The sequence below is a fragment of the Haemorhous mexicanus genome, chromosome 1, assembly GCF_027477595.1.
Source record: "Haemorhous mexicanus isolate bHaeMex1 chromosome 1, bHaeMex1.pri, whole genome shotgun sequence".
In the NCBI taxonomy this organism is placed as follows: Eukaryota; Metazoa; Chordata; class Aves; order Passeriformes; family Fringillidae; genus Haemorhous; species Haemorhous mexicanus.
The window spans coordinates 37,043,159-37,064,713 of NC_082341.1; the positions used below are offsets into that span (position 1 = coordinate 37,043,159).

General features: G+C 37.2%; 1 protein-coding gene across 1 annotated transcript; it reads right to left on the bottom strand.

Moving 5' to 3' along the window:
- Positions 1–981: 981 nt before the first annotated feature.
- EFHB (EF-hand domain family member B) lies at positions 982–15,547 on the bottom strand. Its single transcript, XM_059857543.1, has 13 exons — positions 15,482–15,547; positions 15,127–15,186; positions 14,184–14,327; positions 12,674–12,854; positions 11,933–12,043; positions 10,191–10,317; positions 9,599–9,682; positions 7,815–7,882; positions 6,256–6,410; positions 5,254–5,461; positions 4,682–4,885; positions 4,006–4,187; positions 982–1,146 (listed from the first exon to the last, which is right to left on the bottom strand). The coding sequence occupies exons 1-13, from the start codon at positions 15,545–15,547 to the stop codon at positions 982–984; spliced, it is 1,755 nt and encodes a 584-aa protein (XP_059713526.1).
- Between the last annotated feature and the right edge of the window lie 6,008 nt (positions 15,548–21,555).

The window sequence follows — 21,555 nt, forward strand, 5'->3', positions numbered from 1 at the left end:
AATCCTGTATATCAAGATTACATTGGGCAAGGATCTTTCATTTGAATTTGAAAGTCTAGAAGAAATATTTCTCACTGTTAATAGTGAACAACTTCCATCTGTTTACAAAGTTCAGTACTGTAGTAGAAGAGTGAACATTCCAACTCACAGTTGCAGGTCTTCATATTATTTTCTTTCCATTGTTTATTCTTATTGGATGTTACATCTATTCATTGAAATTTGCATAATAATCTTTAAGTGTTTTCTATTAATGACTCTCCCTCTTCCCAAGAAACCACACTGGTCACAAATGAACAGCTGGCTCTCTGAAAGCCCTCACAAACTTTTCTGACTACTCAGTAATGAAATGTTTATTACACAAACACCTCTCAATGCTTTTCTCCTCTTTGTGAAAGCTGAGTACTATTAAGTAATAGTCATAAGCTTGCACAAATAATAGGAGCCCTCTGCCACAAACTGGACATTCAATTCTGGCACTTCTTAACCTACAGGTTTTTATGGAATCTATTTCATGACAACACTTTAGATTCCACACCTATTGCTATGTACCTTCCTTACTATTTGACTGTAAAGCACTTCCTCACATGAATGTTCAAACATCTCAAGTACTTTGCCACATCCAGACCCCTGTTGACAAGAAATTTGGAACATGAGAAGAAAGGGAAAATGCCATGATAATAATCTTCGACAGGCTTTGAATATCTGAAACATTTATCTTGAGCACTTTTAAAAGTGTCTTTCCATTTATAAGATAAAAAAATAAATTAAAAAAATGCAAAATGAGATATAAGGTATTTGTAAATATTTGTATTACATTTACAAGCATGGATACCAGTTCCTACCAAATGCAATGATTCATATATATGTGGTGAACCCACTACTCAGAAAGACAATACACATATAAATATTTCTTGTTTATTTTTTTATTCAGCACCAGACTAATGTTAAATAAAAGCAGTGCCCAAAGACTAGAATCAGAGTCTAGAAATTTATGCCTGATTCATGTATCTTATTCAGTATATTCCACATACTTTCTTCACAATCACAAAGCTCTTTTATCTCATGTTTTCTACACACTTGCTTCCATATTTCTTCAAACCTTTCATCTGAAGCATTCATGCCCATATTGTGGAGAACTTGTTTAATCTACAAAAATAATACAGAATAATGCAATTCATGTAATTCTAGTCAGCATTTTGTTAAACTCTACAGTGTCTGGCTTTGACATATTTAGCAATCTTTTTTTGTCAAAGAATATTTTCCAACTCCTAAATTAAAACTGACCACAACCTGCATCCTTAACAAAAGAAGTTTCTATTTAAGTAAATCTGAATCTTATTGCAATGAAAGCTGTACAAAATTGTCTGTAATTAATACAGTAGTGTTGATGCACTACTTCAACACTGGGAAAAAAATCAAATACAGAAGACTAAGGGAAAAGTAAATGTTTTTCAAAAGCCCTAAGTAAAGTTCTGTATATCCACTCTATTTTTGCTGTCTACAGTTACCAACATAAATCAGATTATATTATTATCTGCATTTCACAGCAACAGTACTACACACAAGGTCATCAGCTGGTAGAGATAAGTGGGTGAAGTGACTAAAATGAAATGGTTCACATCAACTTTGAGCCTTGCTATAATTTTACACCAAAATAATTCAGCAGAAGGGATTTTTTTTCCATGTTTTCTCACTTGGATGCTTCCTGTTGCATGCCTCATTACACTGACCTGTTGACTCATTAGAGGAAGGTAACTTTAGACTATTGACGCACCCTGTGCTTCTGTTAGTATCAGCAAACATTTGGCTTCTTCAATTGTATCATATAATGTGTGTTATATTTTTGCTATGGAGACATTATGCATGCTTTGATAAAGACCTTTAATGCAGTCAAATCAGCCTTGTTATACTGTCTTTTATATTTTTGTATAAATATAGGCCTGATCCCCAATACAGCAAATCTTCAGCTTCATCTTAGCCAATAAATCTATGAGCGTTTGTGTAAGCTGAAATTGCAGGAGGAAAAAAGGGACTGAATTTTGTTTCTTTAAGCATATGTGTTGTTTCAGTTACATCAATCATACCACCCGGTAAAACAAACCAGATCTGATCCAGTGTAAAATATAGTAAAATATAGTAAAATATAGAAATTAAACTAAAAGCAATATTCCTTCACAGGACACCACTGCAGGGAAAATAAAGGCTTACATGCTCTCATAATTTGGCTTCACCATATTAAGAGAGAGCTCTGTCCTGACTCATCAACTGCTGTAAAATCATCACTGACCAAACCACAGACTACTGTGTGCAGACAGGATAAAACTCACTCTCACCTATGATCAACATGTTGCATACAAATCACACACTATTCCTTAACTACATAACTTCTATTCTCTTTAACAGACTGGAGAGAATTTCAGTGAAGAAAACAGCAAGCCCAAAAACTATTTTGTTCTTTTGCAACAAGATGAGTCACCTCAGGAAACTATTTCATAGTCAGAATTTGCATTAATTTCTACCACACTGTGCAAAAAAAAGTATTAAATTAGTCTGAGCTTTCATCTAATAATAATATAATATAATCATAGAATAATTTCATTAACCATGAAATTTTTGGAAACATTAATTGTACATATCAAAACAATAATCATAAAATGCCCAATTATCCCATTTCATGAACATAGGGTGTTTCAACTGACTCAGAGGTGGTTCCGCACTGAATTCTATATAGCTGGTATAGTCTTTAATAGAGTACGACATCTCAGGACATGTTATAACTTCAAAGAACAGCTCTATCTAGTGCCTGACATCTAATTGGCAGATGTAATTGGCTTCTCAATGAAGCATGAATTCCATTTACTGTTAGCTATTTGCTGCATGCACTCATTTCCTGCTTTCAGAGCTAGATTAAAAAGTGGTAAATGCTCATGTACACAACATTCTGACAAGGCGTTTGATGAGCATGACACCACACCTTCTACCCCCAGTCACCAACCAGCAACACTATTTTTTGTAAAATACATATTCAATTTCTAGATCCACTTTCAAACTTTACTGCTGAATATTTAATATAATGAGTAGAGGTCATTAATGTAATGAAGAAGAGGTTGCAACAGCTTCTTTTCTCATTTTACATAGGAATTTCACATTTCATTACAACTCTCTAATAAATTGTATTTCAGGTAATGAAGTTCTCTTAATATTTTTTCCCTATGAATTGTATACAAATGTAAAAACAAAGTGGTAAGCAATACTGAAGAAGAAATAGCAAAATGATTTTAGTATTTATGCGAGAGAAATTCTGATCTGTGAGAAAACAGAGTGATAGGAGGCTGCAGATACATTAGAAAAATCATGGAGTCCCCAAGTAAGTTCCTAGAGTATCATGTCCCATCTTTGTCTTGAGAATTAAGAGACAGCACAGCATTGCTGTGTGACTCCCAATGTCCTCCATCACTATACAGATCCTTTGTAGACCTGAGCCTACAACTGTGACTCAGCAGAGCCCTTAAAAGGTACTTTCAAGTGGTTTGCTGAATTTGTCATTAGCAAAACCTGCCAAGTTTGTCTGAGGAGAGATGCTTTTGGTAAAATTTTCCATTAAACGCCCCTATGTGATAGAAATTATTTTTTTACACCATTAAAAATCTCCTTGTGGGGTTTTTTAAGACATCTCATAGAATAACTTAGATTGGAAGAGATCTCTGGAGTTCATTCATCCAATGACATAATCAAAGCGGGGCTAACTTTACTAATAAACCATGTTGCTTGAGACCTTGCTCAGAAATTTCAATAGGTTGAATCTCAATAAAATTAATATGTACTATCTTTATGAATTATTTAAAATGTGAAGAGTACATATTTTTCAGATAGCTGAATGGATGTAAAGCAAGATGGTAATGTTGCACTATGAATTTTACAACCTGTTTACTTGATGACTTCCCACTCCCATATGGCTAGCAGAATAGTTATCTTGGAAGAATATTCCCAAGAAATTGACTATACCTCTGCCTTTGGTCTCTTTTTTAAAAGATGTTTTTCATATACTCCCTTTTGACTGAAGACAGAGGGGAACAATAGTGAAAAACTACTGCCTTGGTCACCATAATTATTCGTGTCACTGAGGCGTTGAACTTGAGGAGCAGGAATATCTGAACGAATACTTGGAACACCACACAGTGGATAACCTGTGAAAATCAATCAACAGAAAGCATGGATAAATAGTGCCAGGGAGGATAAAACATTTTGCATGAAATAAGAAGAAATATGATGCTTGACATAGGTTCAAAAACAAGTTACATCATTTTCTTCCTCGTGTCTTTTTTCACATTTTTAGAAATCCTGGCTTCAGCTACATCATGAAGTGAGAAAACAAGGAATCTTGCAGTAATATACTAGTACTTACTTACTTAGTATTCCCAGCTGAAATTATTTCAGGTGATTGTAAGGAGATATGGTTCTCCCAAAAGTACTAGCATAATTTCTCAAAGACAGCTAGATTAATTTCAATTTGTTTTGTATAGACCATCCCTTCCAACTTCCAAGTCCTAATCCTAAAAAAAACTTAGCTTAGATAAAATAATTCACTATTTTACACTAGTAGAACCGGTAGCAATACTTTTCAACTTTGCTCCTGATTTTGTCTTAAATAATGCTCAGAAGTGAGCAGCATTGTACTTACAGGATGTTGGGATACCACCAACTACAGCATTATACTGAGAAGATGATGTTTGATAATTTGTATATACACAGTCTGTTGATCTTGTAAGTGGTTTTGGCATATTTTCTGAGCTTTCTGGTTCTTTTAACTCAAGATCTTCCTGTTCTGGTGGTGGTTCATCCTCCTTCTTTGTGTCTTTGGGAAGATAGGCATCTAATTTTTTCCCTATATACAAAAGTTATGGGACAGCCAAGATATATTATCAACATATTATAGACTAAGAGGCAAAAAACTTTGCTTGAATAACTGTAAAGGAGGTAACATAATTCATCTACATTTCTGATAACACTTCTAGGAGATGTTTTATTTTCTGTTGATTTGTATTACTAAGAAAACATCTCAGTGTCAACCTCAGGATGCAACACAGAACTCCAGGATTCTGAAACACATCTGTACCTGAGATGCTGGTAGTTAAATCAGTCTCTAAATCCTACCCTTCTAAAGGAGCACCTAGTTTACAACAGCAATGTCCTTTCAACAGCTATCCGAATAACAAGATCATCCCCATATTTTCCCAGTATTAAGGCACCTACCTTTTGTAATTATTTTTTCTTCAAACTCTTTAACACCCATTTTATCTTTCCAGTTCAGAAAGTTTGCAAAGTCCTGGTAATTAATCAGACCATCCTTATCCAAATCACAGCAGTCAAGTAAGGATTCCAGGAGCTCCTTATCCAGATTCATGTTCAGCTGAAAAATGATCTTTCGTAGCTTGTCCTTGTGGATCATTCCACCACCATTCTATTAGAAAAAAAGCAAAACAGTTGTTATATTCTATGATTCTCTAACAGCCATCATAAAGTAACTTCACCAAAAGAAACTGTGGTGCTATTTATATATATATATATATATATATATATATATATATATATATATATAGCACCAGACACACTATTTCAAGAAGAGTAATATTGCTGAATACAAAAATAAACCCTAAGTATTTCAGAAATCTGAAAAGTCTCAAAAAAGTAATTTTCAACCTAAATAATACAGTGATTTGTGAGTAAAGGTGTGACAAGCTATTGTGACAAGATAGCAGTCTAATCATAAATGTTGAGGAAAAGCCAAAATATCTTTAAAAGTAAGACATCAATCATTCTGTATACATTACAGTTACTGTTACATATGAAATGCCAATAACAATTTCTTTTCCAGAGAGAAAAAAAGAAAATACCTGAAATTCTGAGGCTTGGCAACCCAGTCAAAAAATACAGCTTGGAAGAAAATATGAATATAACCCCTTCCACTGTTTTCTCTTTAGGAAGGAATGCCAGATTTTGAAGTCCAAAAATTGTTAAGATTACTCCTGCTTGTGTGTCCCTTGCTCCCTCTAACCTGGATATTCCAAATAATATTACAAAAAGCTCCAAATACTATTGTGTCTAATTCCCTAGCATATCACAGTAGATGCACAGTTATGGTCTTCATGCATATTTACCTTGCTATGCTTATGTTTCTTCATGTCTGTATCTCTAGAGCACAGAAGCGCTAATGTCACACATTCCTTTACATTTATACCTTTTCAGAGCACCAACCTTATCAAAATGTCTTAATGCTTCTAGTAACACATCAAAATTCCTATAGTTAGCTTTCTTCAGACTTTCTCGAACTGCAATCAAGATAACTCTTTCCCTGTTCTTCCCACAGAGGAACTCACATGGAACCCGGACATGAAGAAGATCATGAACATCTATAAAAATGAACAAATCCTCAATTCGTTGTGCATATACAGTAATCAGACATTTACAAAAGAAAAAAAAAAATCTTGCATTCATTAGGAAAAGGAGACTTTCAGTTTCAAGATGCTGATTTTCGGCACTGCTGAACAGCTGATACAACCATTTCATTATTTCATTGCAAGATCAAATGGTTCATTGCAAGATCAAATGGTCCATATAATCATTTCTCTACTCACACACAGTTAATATCAAAAATTTTGGAACGTAATAACGTAGCTTCACAATCTATCCACTGCTTCCAAAAGCTTCTAAAAGCAGTAGTTTTTACTCAATGTTGAGATAATTGAGCAAAAAAGAAAATATATTATTGATCTACCACTTCCAGTCTGTCATGTTCCATATACTTATGAGATATAAGTATACTAATATACTACCCAAAATTTAGTATTTTGGATAATTATATATCACAGGTTTCTAGAAAGACAATGCACTATTTTTATGTTACTGCTCCCATTTTCCATGTATCCTAACTTTATCAGTATTTTTAAACACTTTAGCACACTGACTTACGGTCTTCATCCAAATTCCCAAGGTGCCAATGTCACTTTCTGGAGTGCAAGAAGTTCCTTCAGAGTACAGTAACAAAAGGAGTAGCTCACCTAATCCCCCTCTAACAGCAGTGTACAAGTATTATTTCCTATGAACTCTTTTGTTCAGTTCCTTCTGCTCTTCCTTATAGCATGAACTTTATTACACTACATAGTAAAACATGTAAAAGATTATGCACTCTTTGAACAGACTTTCTCTGGCCCAGATTAACTGTATTACTTTGATCCTATTCATTTTTTTGCTTCACAATTGATGACTGTGTTCCCTAATTATTAAACACAACATTAAAACATCATCAATCCCACTAATTATTTGAGTTGACTAGCTTTCAAAATTTTGTCATTATAAAAATTAAGAGGTTTTCTTGTACTCTGCTTTATATCTCCTTGCAACCTTCAAAAACTTAATATTCCTATTTATTGCTTGCAATTTTTACTCATTTTTAGAGAAGTGCTTGAGAAATCATTGAGAGGGAATATGCATGATTGATTTAAATAGCCATTTTAGTTGGTCACTTTGATGTCAATAAGGTTTTTCTGCCATTTCCCATTTTGTTACATTCAGATACAAAGGCTTTAAAAAAGAAAAAACCCCAGCATGATAATCCCAAACCTAAAGCATTTTTATTTTTGACATCTACTTTTTTCTCACTAGCAACTTCAAATCCACTCAAATTTACATTTCAGAAATTTACTGTCAACATATTTTTGTACCTTTTTTTAGGAAAATTGTATATACAACCAACAGTTATGACTTCAGCAGAGTTTCATCAGCAAGGTAAGATTTTATTCTGTGTTTGAACTTACCATATTTATCTGGTGGGACCACCAATCCAAATGTATGGTCTGGGGGAACATTCATTGTATCTGCTATACTGTCAAAAAGGACATTTTATTTGTTAATTGTCAAACAGCTTGTTAATCACCAAAATAAAATCTCAGCTACTATTAAAAAAAGTGACTAATAGTAGGGATGACACTCATAGTTTACCTGAAATTTGTTTATCAGGACTTTGTTTCAACATTACCATTCCAGAAAAGCAACCCTTTACAAAGCTGATTATAACATTCACTGTTTGTAACATAACACAGCCAAATGTAAACATTAACTTCTTGAACATTTATGCTCATTACAAAGAAAAATATTCTATGCCACTTTTCGAAAGAAAATGATAGAAACATATAAGAGAGGTCTTTGTAGTCAAATAATAGAAATATTTAGACAAAATCTCCAACTGAAATGTCTGAAATAAACTACTTTTGGCTAAAGTGGAAAAATTGAATCACATATCTGCTTTTCCACATGCAATTTTGTGTCTACCAAAAACAGCAACCAAGCCCATATCCATGCAGAAAGGTTTTCTCAGTTCTATTTTCCAAAAATTGAAGATTCTACTTTTGACATTCAAGAACTGTTTCCTTTTTTTTAATTTTAAAAAGATACAATGCTCATTTTATTTTTAATAATTAAATAATTAAAACACTTATCTGATTCAAAAATCCCCATCAGAATTTTAAAAAGATTATCAGTGCTTTGTTCTAAAGCACAAAACAAACAAACAAAAACCCACACACAGAAATGGAAATACCACAATCTAAAAACAACTATGTATGTTTTTCTTTTATCATTTTCATATCACACATAGGACGTGGATGGCATAAAATTCACCAAATAAGATTAAGGTAGTCTGTATCTGTCTTGTAACATTAGTGGTGGGTTTCAGCCTGCACTGCAACCATCCCTGACTGATCACACTGCTTCATGTTGCTCATGCTCCAGGTCTGTCTCACAGTAAGCTGGGACACTGACTTGTATTTGCGCTCACTGCTCACACGCACTTATGAGAACACTTCCCCAGATCAACGTAAGCCTGAGATCTTGAGTTTGAAATTATATTTTGCCACCAAAGTCAATGTAAGTGAGCCTTCAGATATATTTTTGCAGAAATCTAGAGCACCTGCAAAAACAGCCTTTGGATACATTCAGGAGCCCTAGATCTGCAGCACACCTGGATCCCAACCCCACTGTACCTTATGACTTCTGTGATGCTTCTTTAGCACTGTTCTGTGAAATTACAAACTGTCCCAGATTGCTTCATAAATGTCAGTTATTCTAACAATTCAACAGAGATTGGTAAATGCTGCTAGGTAATAAAATTTAGTTCCATGTCCTTTTCCAAGGAAGTAATACAGTGAGATTACAGATGATCTAACGAAGACCAAAAATAGTGTGAGAGTAAGCAAAATGGTTGAATCCCAAAACATTAGGTGATATGTGTCAGTCCTTTCAAACCTTACTAATTGCAAAATACTGGGGAGAAAAAAGTCTTAAAGAGTGCTTGACCACTTAAACACTAAGATCTAACTTCACTACATGGACACAGTACAGCCCTTACTAGAAACTTGTGTACTTATCAGCCTAATTTAGGCAGGTAGAAGATCCTTTTCCGTTAAATGAGTGCTGCACTTGAAGCACTAAGCACACAGTTATATTTTTTATCCAAGATATAAAAAGATATTGGAGAAATGGCAAAAGTGAGTGAATTTTGTGCTTGATCTATTTGTAACAGAAGGTATCTTTGCTTACTTACGGATCAATAACTTTTCCAACCAGAGGCTGGTATTTTTCCTTGAAATCATCACTTCGTTTTGACACAAGGTGTGGTGCTCTCTTCCTACAAATTACAAAAATAACTCCTGCATGTGTTTTTTTAAAATACACAAAAAAACTGAGATCATGCTCTCTCACTTGCTATTTTTCACATAATTTTTAAAATAATATATATTGCATTATTACAGTGGTTAAAATTAATAGTTTATATCTCAAAAAATAGCATACAGTAGGCACTGAACGCACATAGAGGAACTTTATTTTTTCAATAATATTTTAAAATATTATTATATATTAAAAGAAAACAGCAACTCCTTTCAACTTATTGATTAAACTACTAAAAATCAAAGGGCTTTACATAATGCTTAAGACATGCTGAGAGTTGTTATATGGTAAAACCTATTTGGATAAACTGTTCTGAAAATCACATCCTGCATTTTCTATTCAGTTCAATACAGCTAAGGATAGGATTGTGAGATATACAATTTTCTTAAAATATGAAGACCCACTCTTCCTGAGTGGGTCTTCATTAATTATCCCATTAATTAATTAATTAACTCATTGCAACTTACGAATCCAGGTCCAAGACCCAATTGAAGGTCTTGGCTGCATTTCGCCCATCTTCATAGTGAGGGGTTTCCATTCCATAAACAAAAGACTTGTCAAAGTGTGAGTTATACTTCCTATTGACTGATTCCCCTGCAGAAAAAGCAGGCATTTCAACCTGTGTAAAACACCTAGGAAAAATGTACCCAGTATCTCTATTCTTAAAACAAAACAATGAAGAAACAAAGGCAAATAACAAATCTGTTCAATTAAAGATAAATAACTAGCATTCTCCCTGTTTATTGAGTAGTTAGGAACAATCTCATTGTCAAAAGTGAAGATAAAAGGCAAAATAAAAAGCAAAACTGCTTCAGTTGGATGTTCTTTTAAGTCCGATTAAAGGCAAGGCCACCAAAATAAATTAAACCACATAGCCTAAGTGGTGAGGGTCAAGCAAACATTGCTTTATAATATCTACACTTGAGTAGAAATGGGTACCATTTGATTTATTGTTTTCAAAAAATGCAAAAAATGTTTTTGATGTGCTGCATTTTCAGATATACTCTTGCTATGCCTTTTTGTCACAGAAAAAAACAGTCATTCTTATTCTTCAAGGTCTTTTCAATCATCTTTTAAAAAGAATGATAATTAGAACTTTCAAAAATATTATTCACTGCATGTTTTCTAATAAGGGCTCCAAATGGCTGTATGGCAGTGTGGCATTTTTTACACTATTGCTGGGGCACATAGTTGACTTTTTTTCCATCAGTCTGCTTCTGATTTGGCCTCTCCATGGTGGATGGATGTTACAAGAGAGACAGAAACAGATAATGAATAATTTCACTAAGACATGCAAGAAAGGCAGAGAAGAGAGGAAATGAAGTTCAAGGTTTGGCCAATTTATACCAATACTATTTACAGAATAATTTCTCAGTGAGACAACAAAGTACTATAATTTCACATCTATGTAACAGTCTCCACATAAAATTTACATTTTCAGCGTAAGTGAAAGTCATGGAATTGGGAAAAATAGAAATGGCTGGAAAAAAAAAAAGTGTACTGCATTTTAGAGTACTATTTGTCACTCTGCTCCTGTGCTCTTGTGAAATAAATGGTAACCATACCTGAGCAGACCACATCACACAGGTACAGCCCCCAGGGGCTGAAGCAACACAGGCACAGCCCACAGACCCATGGAAGGATTCTGTAGGTTGTGGAACCTGCATTCCAGAGAGCCACCCAGCAGCCTGAAATTCTTCACAACCAGATCTTAATCCAAAACTCCCCATCAGAAAGTCTGCCTGCTCTGAAATTCTGTTTGTATCCTGATGAAAGAGAGGAAGTAGAGGAAAAGGTACTGGAATGGGTTGGGCTCACAGTATGCAACTTCAAATCTGGGATTGCTTTCAGTGGCAAAGACAATGCCAAATTCAGTAAGCAACCAGGGCATTTGTAAGTTTCTAGTTTCCTGGAAATATTTTGCTTTTCAAACAGCATCCAAAAGAAATCCAAAAGAAATCAGGCTTCCAACTCCTTCATGAGGTTCTTACACTGTTTTAAATGCCCATCCTGAAGTGATTGACAGTTCTAGAAACTGAGATCATGCTCTCTCACTTGCTATTTTTCACATAATTTTTTAAAATAATATATATTGCATTATTACAATGGTTAAAATTAATAGTTTATATCTCAAAAAATAGCATACAGTAGGCACTGAACGCACATAGAGGAACTTTTTATGTCGTTTCTTATGAGCCTTTTACCTTACCCACATAATAATCCTCATGTGAGAGAACATACAAATCATGTCCTTCTCTCGCTTCTTTATCCACTTCCTCAAAGGTTTTTGGTGGATTTACAACCTCTCCAGCTGTTAAATCTGGAAACAAATAAAGAATGTAGGGTTGGGGGAGCTAAGGGGGGGTGGATATCTTGTTTCACTTATTCTTAATTGTAAACAATACCTTGCTAGAGAAGTTGCTAACACTGTGGAAGGATGATACCCCTTACCACATCGCTAGTCAATCTATATTCATCTAATGAATAGATGAATAAACATCTAACTCATTATTCACATAATGACATGGGACTAGGGAGGGAATCACAGAAACCCAGATGAACATAACTTTTGCAAGAAAGCTACATGGGCAACACAGATGTGATTTCCTCCAGTCTATGGAGGAAAGCTACACATGTCAAGGAAGTTTCTTTCATGAGACCTATTAGAGTTGTTGGGAAAAAGAAGGTAAGTTGACAGTTGCACTACAGTTCTCACAGGAAATCTATAAAGACAGATCAGGAAGAAAGCCAAAAGCCCTGGTAGTTACCATATGTTCTCAGTTGCTTGTTTCTTCATCAAAACTGAAAAATTTTTAGGCCTTTCAGTAGCAGTTATATAATAACTCTTCTCTTGAAATGGAGTTGTGGAATCCTAGAGCATGTGCTAGATAATAAATTGCAGATTATCTTGTATTTACAGGAAATATGTTTTAATGACATATTTTCCTACCTTTGAAGACTTTCATTCCAAATGTAGTATTAATTATATCCAAGCCCTCAGGTAACTTCAAAGATTGATCATGTGATTTACCCAAAGGTGCTTCACGATTACTGGAGTAAATTGCTTCTTTCATGTCTTGCATCTTTTCTTGAAATTCGCTTTTAGCAACTGGACTTATCAATGAAGCTACCTGAAGACATCACAAACAACACCAGAGGCAGGAAAACCAACAAACTTTGATCATTCACACAGCACTATGACTACCCACACAAACAAAAGCTTGCTCATAAGTGTTCTAATGAGATCTTCCATGGTTACACTGACACAATTTTATCCACTGAGATGCAAACCAAAACTGTATCTTGAGAGAAGACCACTAATAGCCAATGCTATGCTAAATTTCCAGTTAAATAAAATACTTACTGTGAGATATTTTTATGCTACCTTTTCCACTTTTTAATATATACATTTTCTGACTGCAGTCTTTCTTTTCTTAGCACGTATTAGAAACTATAGTCAAATTACAATGTGACCAAACCTTAAGTGATTTGATTTTTCAGGCTATCCATTAAAGTAATGGGGATTCTAGAGAAGATTTATTATTAAACTCTTATTAAATATTATATGAAGAAATATTGAAAAAAGTAGTAGAAAATACAACTGATCCAAACCCATGCTTAGCAAACTGACTAGGCTTCCAACCCTTCCTACAGATAATTTTTAATTAATAATGCAAAGTCTTCAACAGACAGTACAGACTAATCCAGTACAGATCAATCCACTCAACAAAAAACTTCTGAGGAAGGACACCAAAACCTGGCTTTCTTTCATTTTGGATATGCCTAATAAATGTCTTAGTCAACATCCTGTAATATTGGGACTTATTTCCTTCATAAAAATACACTTTACTAATACAACTGCTATTTTGAGAGATAGGAACACTAACTGTGTGATAAAACCACTGATGATCTCATCAGTAGTTTGATTACAGATTACAAAGATAATTTCTAAAGAATATACACAAAATAGTCTGACATATCCAAAGCATCACTTCTTAGCTAAAAAAATCAGTTTCTAGCCAAAGGTAAGAAAGCACACAGAATAATTATACCAAACTGCAAATACATTCACAGATAATAGCTCTTTTGCTAAGAGCTCAACTGGTTTTATCTCTATAACCCACAAAAAAAAAAAAAAAAAAAAAAAGCGAGCAGCTAAATTTGTGGTCAGAAGACGGTTTATTAACATAAATCTTGAAATTTAATTAACAATTCAGTAGTCACTATGAAAAGTTACATCACTGATAAGAGTCACTGAAGTTCAAATATTTTCCAGTTTCAATAATGTTAAGTAAGTTCTATGATTTGACCTCAGAACTCAGATAATTCACAGCAGCTGTGAAATGCTGCAGTATAAATCACTCACCTTTATCCCTGACTATGAAGACATCAGTTGCTTTTACTAAGAACACTCTTAAGAGGTTCATTCTTAAACAAGAGTAAATGAGTCACATTCTTACAGTGAATTGGGCGGTTGACTTTATGCCATGTGTCAAATGAGTTGCAACATCGGGATCATCCGCAGTGCCGTAGAATATTATTTTAGCACCAGGAGCTGGATCTGTTGTATTTCGAAACTTTCGTACAGCAGTGGGAGTAACAGGCTATATGTAAGGCAAAGCAAAAACAAGTTTACACCAGACATTCACAAAACAGTAATGAAACAAATGTACTGCAGACATTTGTGTCATTTCAAATATAAGAACAAAATATGAGGATGCTTTAGGGCTGCAGTACATGCACATGCTCCTGCAGATGCTGATGCTGAGAGCATAAGGTCAACATAACCCAGACTAAATTTTATCAAACTAGCATTGCTAAGTTTCAACGCTTCTCATATTTATTTTTTTTTAATTTGGGTAACAGCTGTTTCACATGCTCTTGATGAAAACTAGATGTTACAATTATAAATTTCAGAAACCTTTAACCCGATTCACAATTTACACCATCAATGAAGCAATTTTGGAAATTATTTAAACTAGGGTGCTGGGGTTTCATTAATTATCATTTAAAGGGAGACCTGCTATTCACAGGATCCATTTGTGTCTCAGAGCCTCTGACTCTTCAGGGCCATGGGGAAGGGCCAGTGGGATTCCCAATTCTGGCAGCATCCTTGTAAAGAAGAATCTCCATCAGAAGTAATAATAATTTCCAATAATTACTTCAATTGCATTACCAGAGGAAAAAACTGCCTAAAACAATTATATTTAGTCCCAACTAAGCAAGCACGGTGACTTTTGTAAAATATGTGGAATGAAAATGAACGGCCAGAAGTGTTTTCCAGTCTTGCCAGCTAGTCTCTGTTATTTCACCTGACAAAAAAACATTGAAATAAATGGTAGTTTCAAAAGCGAAGGGATGTAGAAAAAAACCAAAACGGGAGCCTCTACAAAACCAACTCACCCTGGGTGTCTCTTTGAGACAACTCGCAACCGTCTTGCCCGCGCGACTCAACTTTCCAGCCTAAGCAATGCAATCAAAAAATAAATAGCGTCTAACTCGTAATAGTGCACACAACTAGTCAAACTGGGATCTGACACTATGCACGGGACGTTGTCCAATCGTCCCCGTTTTGATGAGGGCTGGAAGGAGCCTCCCTCATTTCTGGGAGAGAGGGGGCTCGCAGGGAGATGCCCCATCCCCTCCCACACGCTGCCCTCCTCCAGGCCCTTCCCTCGGTGAGACTCCGCCCCAGAAAAGCACAGAAATGGGCCGCCGCTCCGGGGTATCGGTGCGACCCCTTGGCCAAGGCACTCACGTTCGGCAGCTCCGGAATCCCGTCGGAGAGCGTCTCTTTGGGACATGGTGGTGGCTGCTCCGCCATGGCCGCCGCGTACTCTGCTCGCTCGGTAACGGCGGCGGCGGCAGCGCCGGCAGCGCTCGTGCGAGATGCGCGGTGCGGGCGGCGCTCACAGCGCTCGCCATACCCTCACAGCGCTCCGCCATCCCCTCGCACCCAGCGCTCCCCGTCCTGGCTCCTCAGAGCGCTCCGCCATCCCCTAACACCCAGTTCCCCCCGTCCTGCCCTTCACACCGCTCCTCCATCCCCTCGCACCCAGCGCCCCCCGTCCTACCCCTCACAGCGCCCCCCGTCCTACCCCTCACAGCGCCATCCCACTCACACCAGCGCCCACCTCTTCTCTCCTCGCAACCCTTCCTCCACCGCCCTTAGCACCCGCCACCCCTCTTACATCTCACACCTCTCGCGAAAAGTCGGGAAATAAATTGCACTGGGCTATTTTGTAAATGTCATGGTCTAGAAAAATAATTAGGGCCCAGCCGCAGAGGTCGCGCATTCCTTAGACCGACTGTTAAATCTTTGAAACTCTCCCAGGTTTCAGACAGGCGGGTTGAATCTTGAGGTTGAAATGAGGTCTTACATGCTCAAAAGTTTGATCAAACTTTCAATCTTTATTACTGTAATAAAAAATACTGCCTCTTTAACAAGTGTTGTCACATGCTATTAAAATATTGGGACTGTTCCTCTAGAGAAAACTGCAGCTCACCCACACACAGCTTGGAGGTGGGCGAGAGAAGCCCGTCAGCACTACCCCATGTATCAGACACGTGAGTGGTCTTACTGTTTGTCTTAAATGAGTCAACACCTCATATATCTAACCCACTGTATTTGCCTTTTAGAAACAGATGTGGATTATTTCAGAAAAGCAGCGTGGGTAAGACTTGAACACGTTTCACCGCTGTTTAAGAGACCCTCAGTTCTTACAAAGACTTTTATTCTCAGATGACATGTAGCAAACCATCCTATTCTTCCCAGCAAAATATCTCAATTTAATCACTTCTTGATCCATTCTCTATAGTCCTTCAAAGGCAAAACCAATTTTAGATAAATATACAGACCTTAATTGTAATTAATCAAACATTACCAGGCGTCACCATTTTATTCTCTGTTCTAACATTTGTTTTGTAAGGACTTTAGATGAATGATGCTTGATGAAAACTAAATTCCTTTTCTACAAATGGAAGGTGAGAGGCTCAGGCAGCCACTGCTATCTGATGATGTGCTCCAGCTGTCCAAGTCACCAACAGTACTTGTCAGTGCCATGATCCATGAACTTCCGGCACATACAAATGTATCTTGGAATTCTCCAGGCAAGAAGCATCATGTATAACATCAACTATGATCTAGCTGTGGCAATGCTGGTGCCCTTTTTCAAAAGACATTATGTGTTTTTCTGCTTTAGATGTGGCTGCACCCCTCCCCCAGTTTGGAACATCCATGTCCACTTGGGAACTAAAGAAGCTCTTGTAAAGTTTTAGTGTGTTCAGTTCTTTTCATATTTCAATCATATTTGTTGTTGCTAGAAGTTTCGAGTTTTCCTGCAAAACAAAGCAAGATTTTTTTGGTAGTTTAATAAATAAAATGATTGGTTATTTCTTGCCTTGTGAACCATTAATCTGTAAGATTAAATTTCTATCTAGTAAAGTTGCCAGAAGGGAGAACTATTCATAGAGCAGAAGAGCAAAGTACAGTAATGTAAAAATTAGATGGTAATAAAAGGGTACAGGAAACTGGGATTTTTTTATCCCTGGATAAAATTCAGGAAATAGAATTTTGGTCCTTGTGTTTGTTGTATTTCTAGATAGCTCTCTACCTGTGCTCAAGGTGGTATCATTTTTATACATTCTGTGCACTGCTGATTTATTTTTACCTTGTTTTTCCCCCAGTAGGTGGCCACACTTGCTAATTGAAACCATCCACTCAGCCCCGATGGAGTGGGTTGTGTCAAAGGCATAAAAATAGAATAGGACTTGGACATGTAAAAAGAGTGCCTATTGCAGAAATAAGTAGAGAAGAAGTAAGAAGTCCTCAGATTTTTTTTTTTTTTTTTTTTTTTGCCTCTCTGTTCTTCTTTCCTTTTTTGCAGAAACCTGGGTCCCTATAAATCAATTTGAAACCTACTGACAATATACATTCTTTCCTATAATTCCTCTCATTCTGGAATGAGTGTCATATCCATTCTTTCTTATACTGAAAGTTATTTTGGCCACAGAGAGAATATTTGTGGAGTGGGAAGGACCTGTAATTTTAAAGATAAGATGATGAATTAACAAAAAACAATTGAACTCAGGGAAAAAAAAAAAAAAGATTAAAACTTTCTTTACTTAAGCATGAATTTGTCATCTCCTATGTCAAAAGTAGGATCTCCAGAGAAAGCCGTTGGGAAAAAGTTGAAAATTTTCCATTCCACAGAAGCACTTTTTTTCCTCAACAGTATTTGACATTTCACTAGTTTCTGACATCCAATTCCCACAACCTAATGCCTTTTTCTGTCTTGTTTAGGCTAAAACAGGAATGGAAACTGTCCAAAACCCTGCATTTTACTTTCTTTATGAAGTGCAAGCACCCCATGTTCTGCAACACAGCTCTCACTCTGACTATGGTGCTGGCATAGACCAGAGTCAAAGCACTAAGTTTGAATATTCCTGAGGGTCTCTGAAGGCCAGAGAACTCCATGTACAACACTCAAAATGTTGTGAAATGTCTTGCGTCAGCCATGCTGATGCACTTTGCTGTTACTGCCTGGTTGCTTTCATGTTTTTTTATTCAGTTCATTTATGGATAGGAAATTACTGTTTCCTATGTGCTGCACACTTTCTGTGTGTTCTGATATGACTAGGCCAATGTAGGTACAGAGAAAATGTAGACAAGTAGAGATAGGAGACAGAGAAAAAAAAAAAAAAATGGGAAGTTCAAACACAATAAAGAGATTCTGCACATTCTCTAAAGTCAACTTCCACTTATTATTACACATCTAGCATTAGATTTAAAACCAAAAAGCCTGAGCAGAATATAATATTAAAACTCTACAGAGAAATTCTAAAATAGATGGAATGCCACCTGATGAAACCATGACCCACTAACATAAATTTGTTAATATCACCCAGCAGTTTCCCTTTTGGTACATGATCTATGAACTACGAAAAATAAAATATAAAAACAAGACCACTGGTAGGGGCTATCTGTGTGATTTCAGAGCTTTCCTTCCACATTTTTTTATACAAACTACAACAGAAGAAACTTGTCTTCACCACTAGAACTCACAGAGACCTGTCAAGCCTGAAATACAGAAATACAGTAAATACAGGAACTTGGTCATTTGATTACTGCCACATTCTCTCGTGCCTCTTTCACACATTCACAGTGAACCCTCGGTGTTTGCTGTCCCACTCTGTCAGCGTCAACCTGCTGTGAACAATTTGGGCATTTCGCAAAGCGAGAGAGATGTGCTACAGCTCTGCCTTGCACTCAGAGAGTTAAGTTAGCCAGCAGGAACCTCCTGCATGTAAAACAGGCTTCCTAACAGCAACTATACCATGTGAATAGAATTCCTGCATCAAAAATTCCATTTAGGCTTGAACTTCCGATACATCTGATAATCTGAAAGATAATTTCAATTTTATGAAGTATTCATTTATATTAGAAGCACAGATAATGATCCCTACATATGGAATAGTATGGTTCTTTATTAGATAAGATAAAGTGAGACATCAAATGTCATGTATGACGTGTTTAATCTCTAAAATTAATTTAGTTCAAGTAATTCTAAAGTGTGTAAATTCTAAAGATTTGGTGTAATATTTTTCCACAAAAACTGTTAACGTGTGTACTGTGTCTTACTGAGGTGGACTTAAGTTTCTTCATAGCAGCCTGAATGGTGCTGTGTTGCAGATTTGTGATTAAACTACTGTTTATAACACAGCGATACTTCAGCTACTGCTGAACAGTACTTGCACAGGGTGAGGACTTTCTCTTTTTCCCCACTTTGTCATCAGCCCCACCTAGGGAGAAATGCTGCTGATGGTTCGGGAAGATGGGAGTGGAATACAGCCAGGACAGCCAACCCAGACTGATCAAAGGGATGTTCCATCTCACACAGTGTTACGCTCAGCAATAGAAAATGGAGGTAGACAAATGAGATGTCTTCCAAGTTGGCTGCTGCTTGGAGACTGGCTGACACTGGCCTGTTTATGGGAGGTAGCCAGCGATTTTCCTTGTATTGCCTTTACTCTTCCACTTTCCTTCATCTATTACACTGCCTTTATCTTAGCCCACAAGTTCTCCTGCTTTTGTTTTTCCTGTTCAGTTCCCTGTGTTGTTGCAGGGAGGTGAGTGAGTGAGTGAGTGAGTGAGTGAGTGAGTGAGCAGCTGCCAGGCTGACTGGATGCTGTCTGGTGCTCCAATGCTTGCCTGTCAGGTGTGCAGTAAAACACATTTGGTTATCAGGAATCTGCTGTTTGGCCAGCAAATCCTGCAATCCAGTTGAACATATTGAGACCAGTCAGAGGGTTATGGCAAATAAGCAGTGTGTTAGGGCAGGACTACATGGTTTGAAGGACAACTCTCACATTTAGAAAACTCACAGCTCAAAAAAGTTTGTATACTTTACTTACAAAAACATGTTTCTCTGGAGCTAGTCTGGCATTCTACATCACTGGTGAATGCAAAGACTATTTTCCTTTTTTTGAAGTTACATATTGGCCTTTCACAAAGCACTCATGTAAGTGATTAACTTCAATGTAATAAAGCAGAAAGGGGAAATTGTTATTCTGAGACCAAACTGGTACCAATGGAAAAGTGTATGGAAAAGAAGAACTGATGAAGATTAAAAAACCAATCTGTTTTCACTCCATTCACTTCAGTATGTTCAACTATTGATATGTCATACTAAGGAAGGGAAAGTAGCATAACATTGACCACAGGCTTTACATAACTTGATTTTTGTTTCATTTAAATATTTGTGGTTGAAATAAAAAATATACATCGAGAATGCAACTACATCAACTTGATTATTTCCTGTGATGGAGTATCTAAACAATCTTCACTAAATTGTACCAATTACTAAATACCATTATTGATACACTTGCTAAATGTCTTACCAGCTTGTTTGTTTGTTTCTTTCAAATGGCAACTCTTAGACCTTGTTAAAGCTGCTATACTGAAGAAACACTTATCACGATTGTTCTGTTTCCGCTGCAACCCACTTAGAGCTTGTGGCCAACTGGCCTTTATCCTGCCCTCTCGCAAGGTCATGCTTTGCGCTATGAAGCAATCAAGACTTGTTCTGGGCTTTATCAGGGGCTGTTCGAAAAAGGCAAATTCCCGTTGGCAATTCAGGTTTTCCTATGCAGTTCCTCCTTTCAACTCATTTGACTAAGAGCTTTGGAAACTGGTTCTTTTAAAGGGTTAAACCAGGACTTGTCTGTATGTGCAATACCCAGCTCCCATGCCCGGCTCCACAGTGGCCTCCTCAGGCTGCAATGCAGTCCCTAGAGGATTGGCAGAGAAACACGGAGTAGTTTGGGGTGGGAGGGACCTTAAAGATCATCCAGTCCCAACTCCCCTGCCTTGAGCAGGGACACGTCCTACTACACCAGGTTGCTCAAAGCCCCACCCGGCCTGGCCTTGAACGCTGTCGGGGATGGAGCATCCTAAACTTCTCTGAGCAACCCATTCCAGTGCCTCACCACTCCCACCGTAAATGGAAGATGGAAGACGCGCGGGTGGCTCGCAGGGACTCCTCCCCCGGGCGCTGGGGAGAAGCGGAAGATAGGGAACACCCTACAGCCGAGTGTGGTTCGGCCGCGGTGGGAGCGGCCGAGCGGGAAGGAGGGAGGGAGCGGGAACAAAAGCAGGAGTGGAGAAGGTGGGAAAGAAAAGGGAGCCACGTGACGACTGGCGCGGGCGAACCGGAAGGGCACGGCGCGTGCGGGCGTGACGTGCCGGCGGCGGAAGTGCGTGTTGTGTGTGTGTGAGTGTGTTTTGGTCGGGGCAGAGGCGGCGGCGGAAGTCGGCGGCGGGGCTGGGTGAGG

Bases quoted from the DNA above. Each gene is read 5' to 3' on its own strand.
- EFHB (XM_059857543.1), bottom strand. From the start codon at position 15,547: ATGGCGGAGCAGCCACCACCATGTCCCAAAGAGACGCTCTCCGACGGG. The intron at 14,328-15,126 runs GTGAGTTGGTTT...CCTTACATATAG, and splicing joins GTCTCAAAGAGACACCCAGG to CCTGTTACTCCCACTGCTGT. The intron at 4,886-5,253 runs GTAGGTGCCTTA...TTTTGTATATAG, and splicing joins AGAAAAAATAATTACAAAAG to GGAAAAAATTAGATGCCTAT.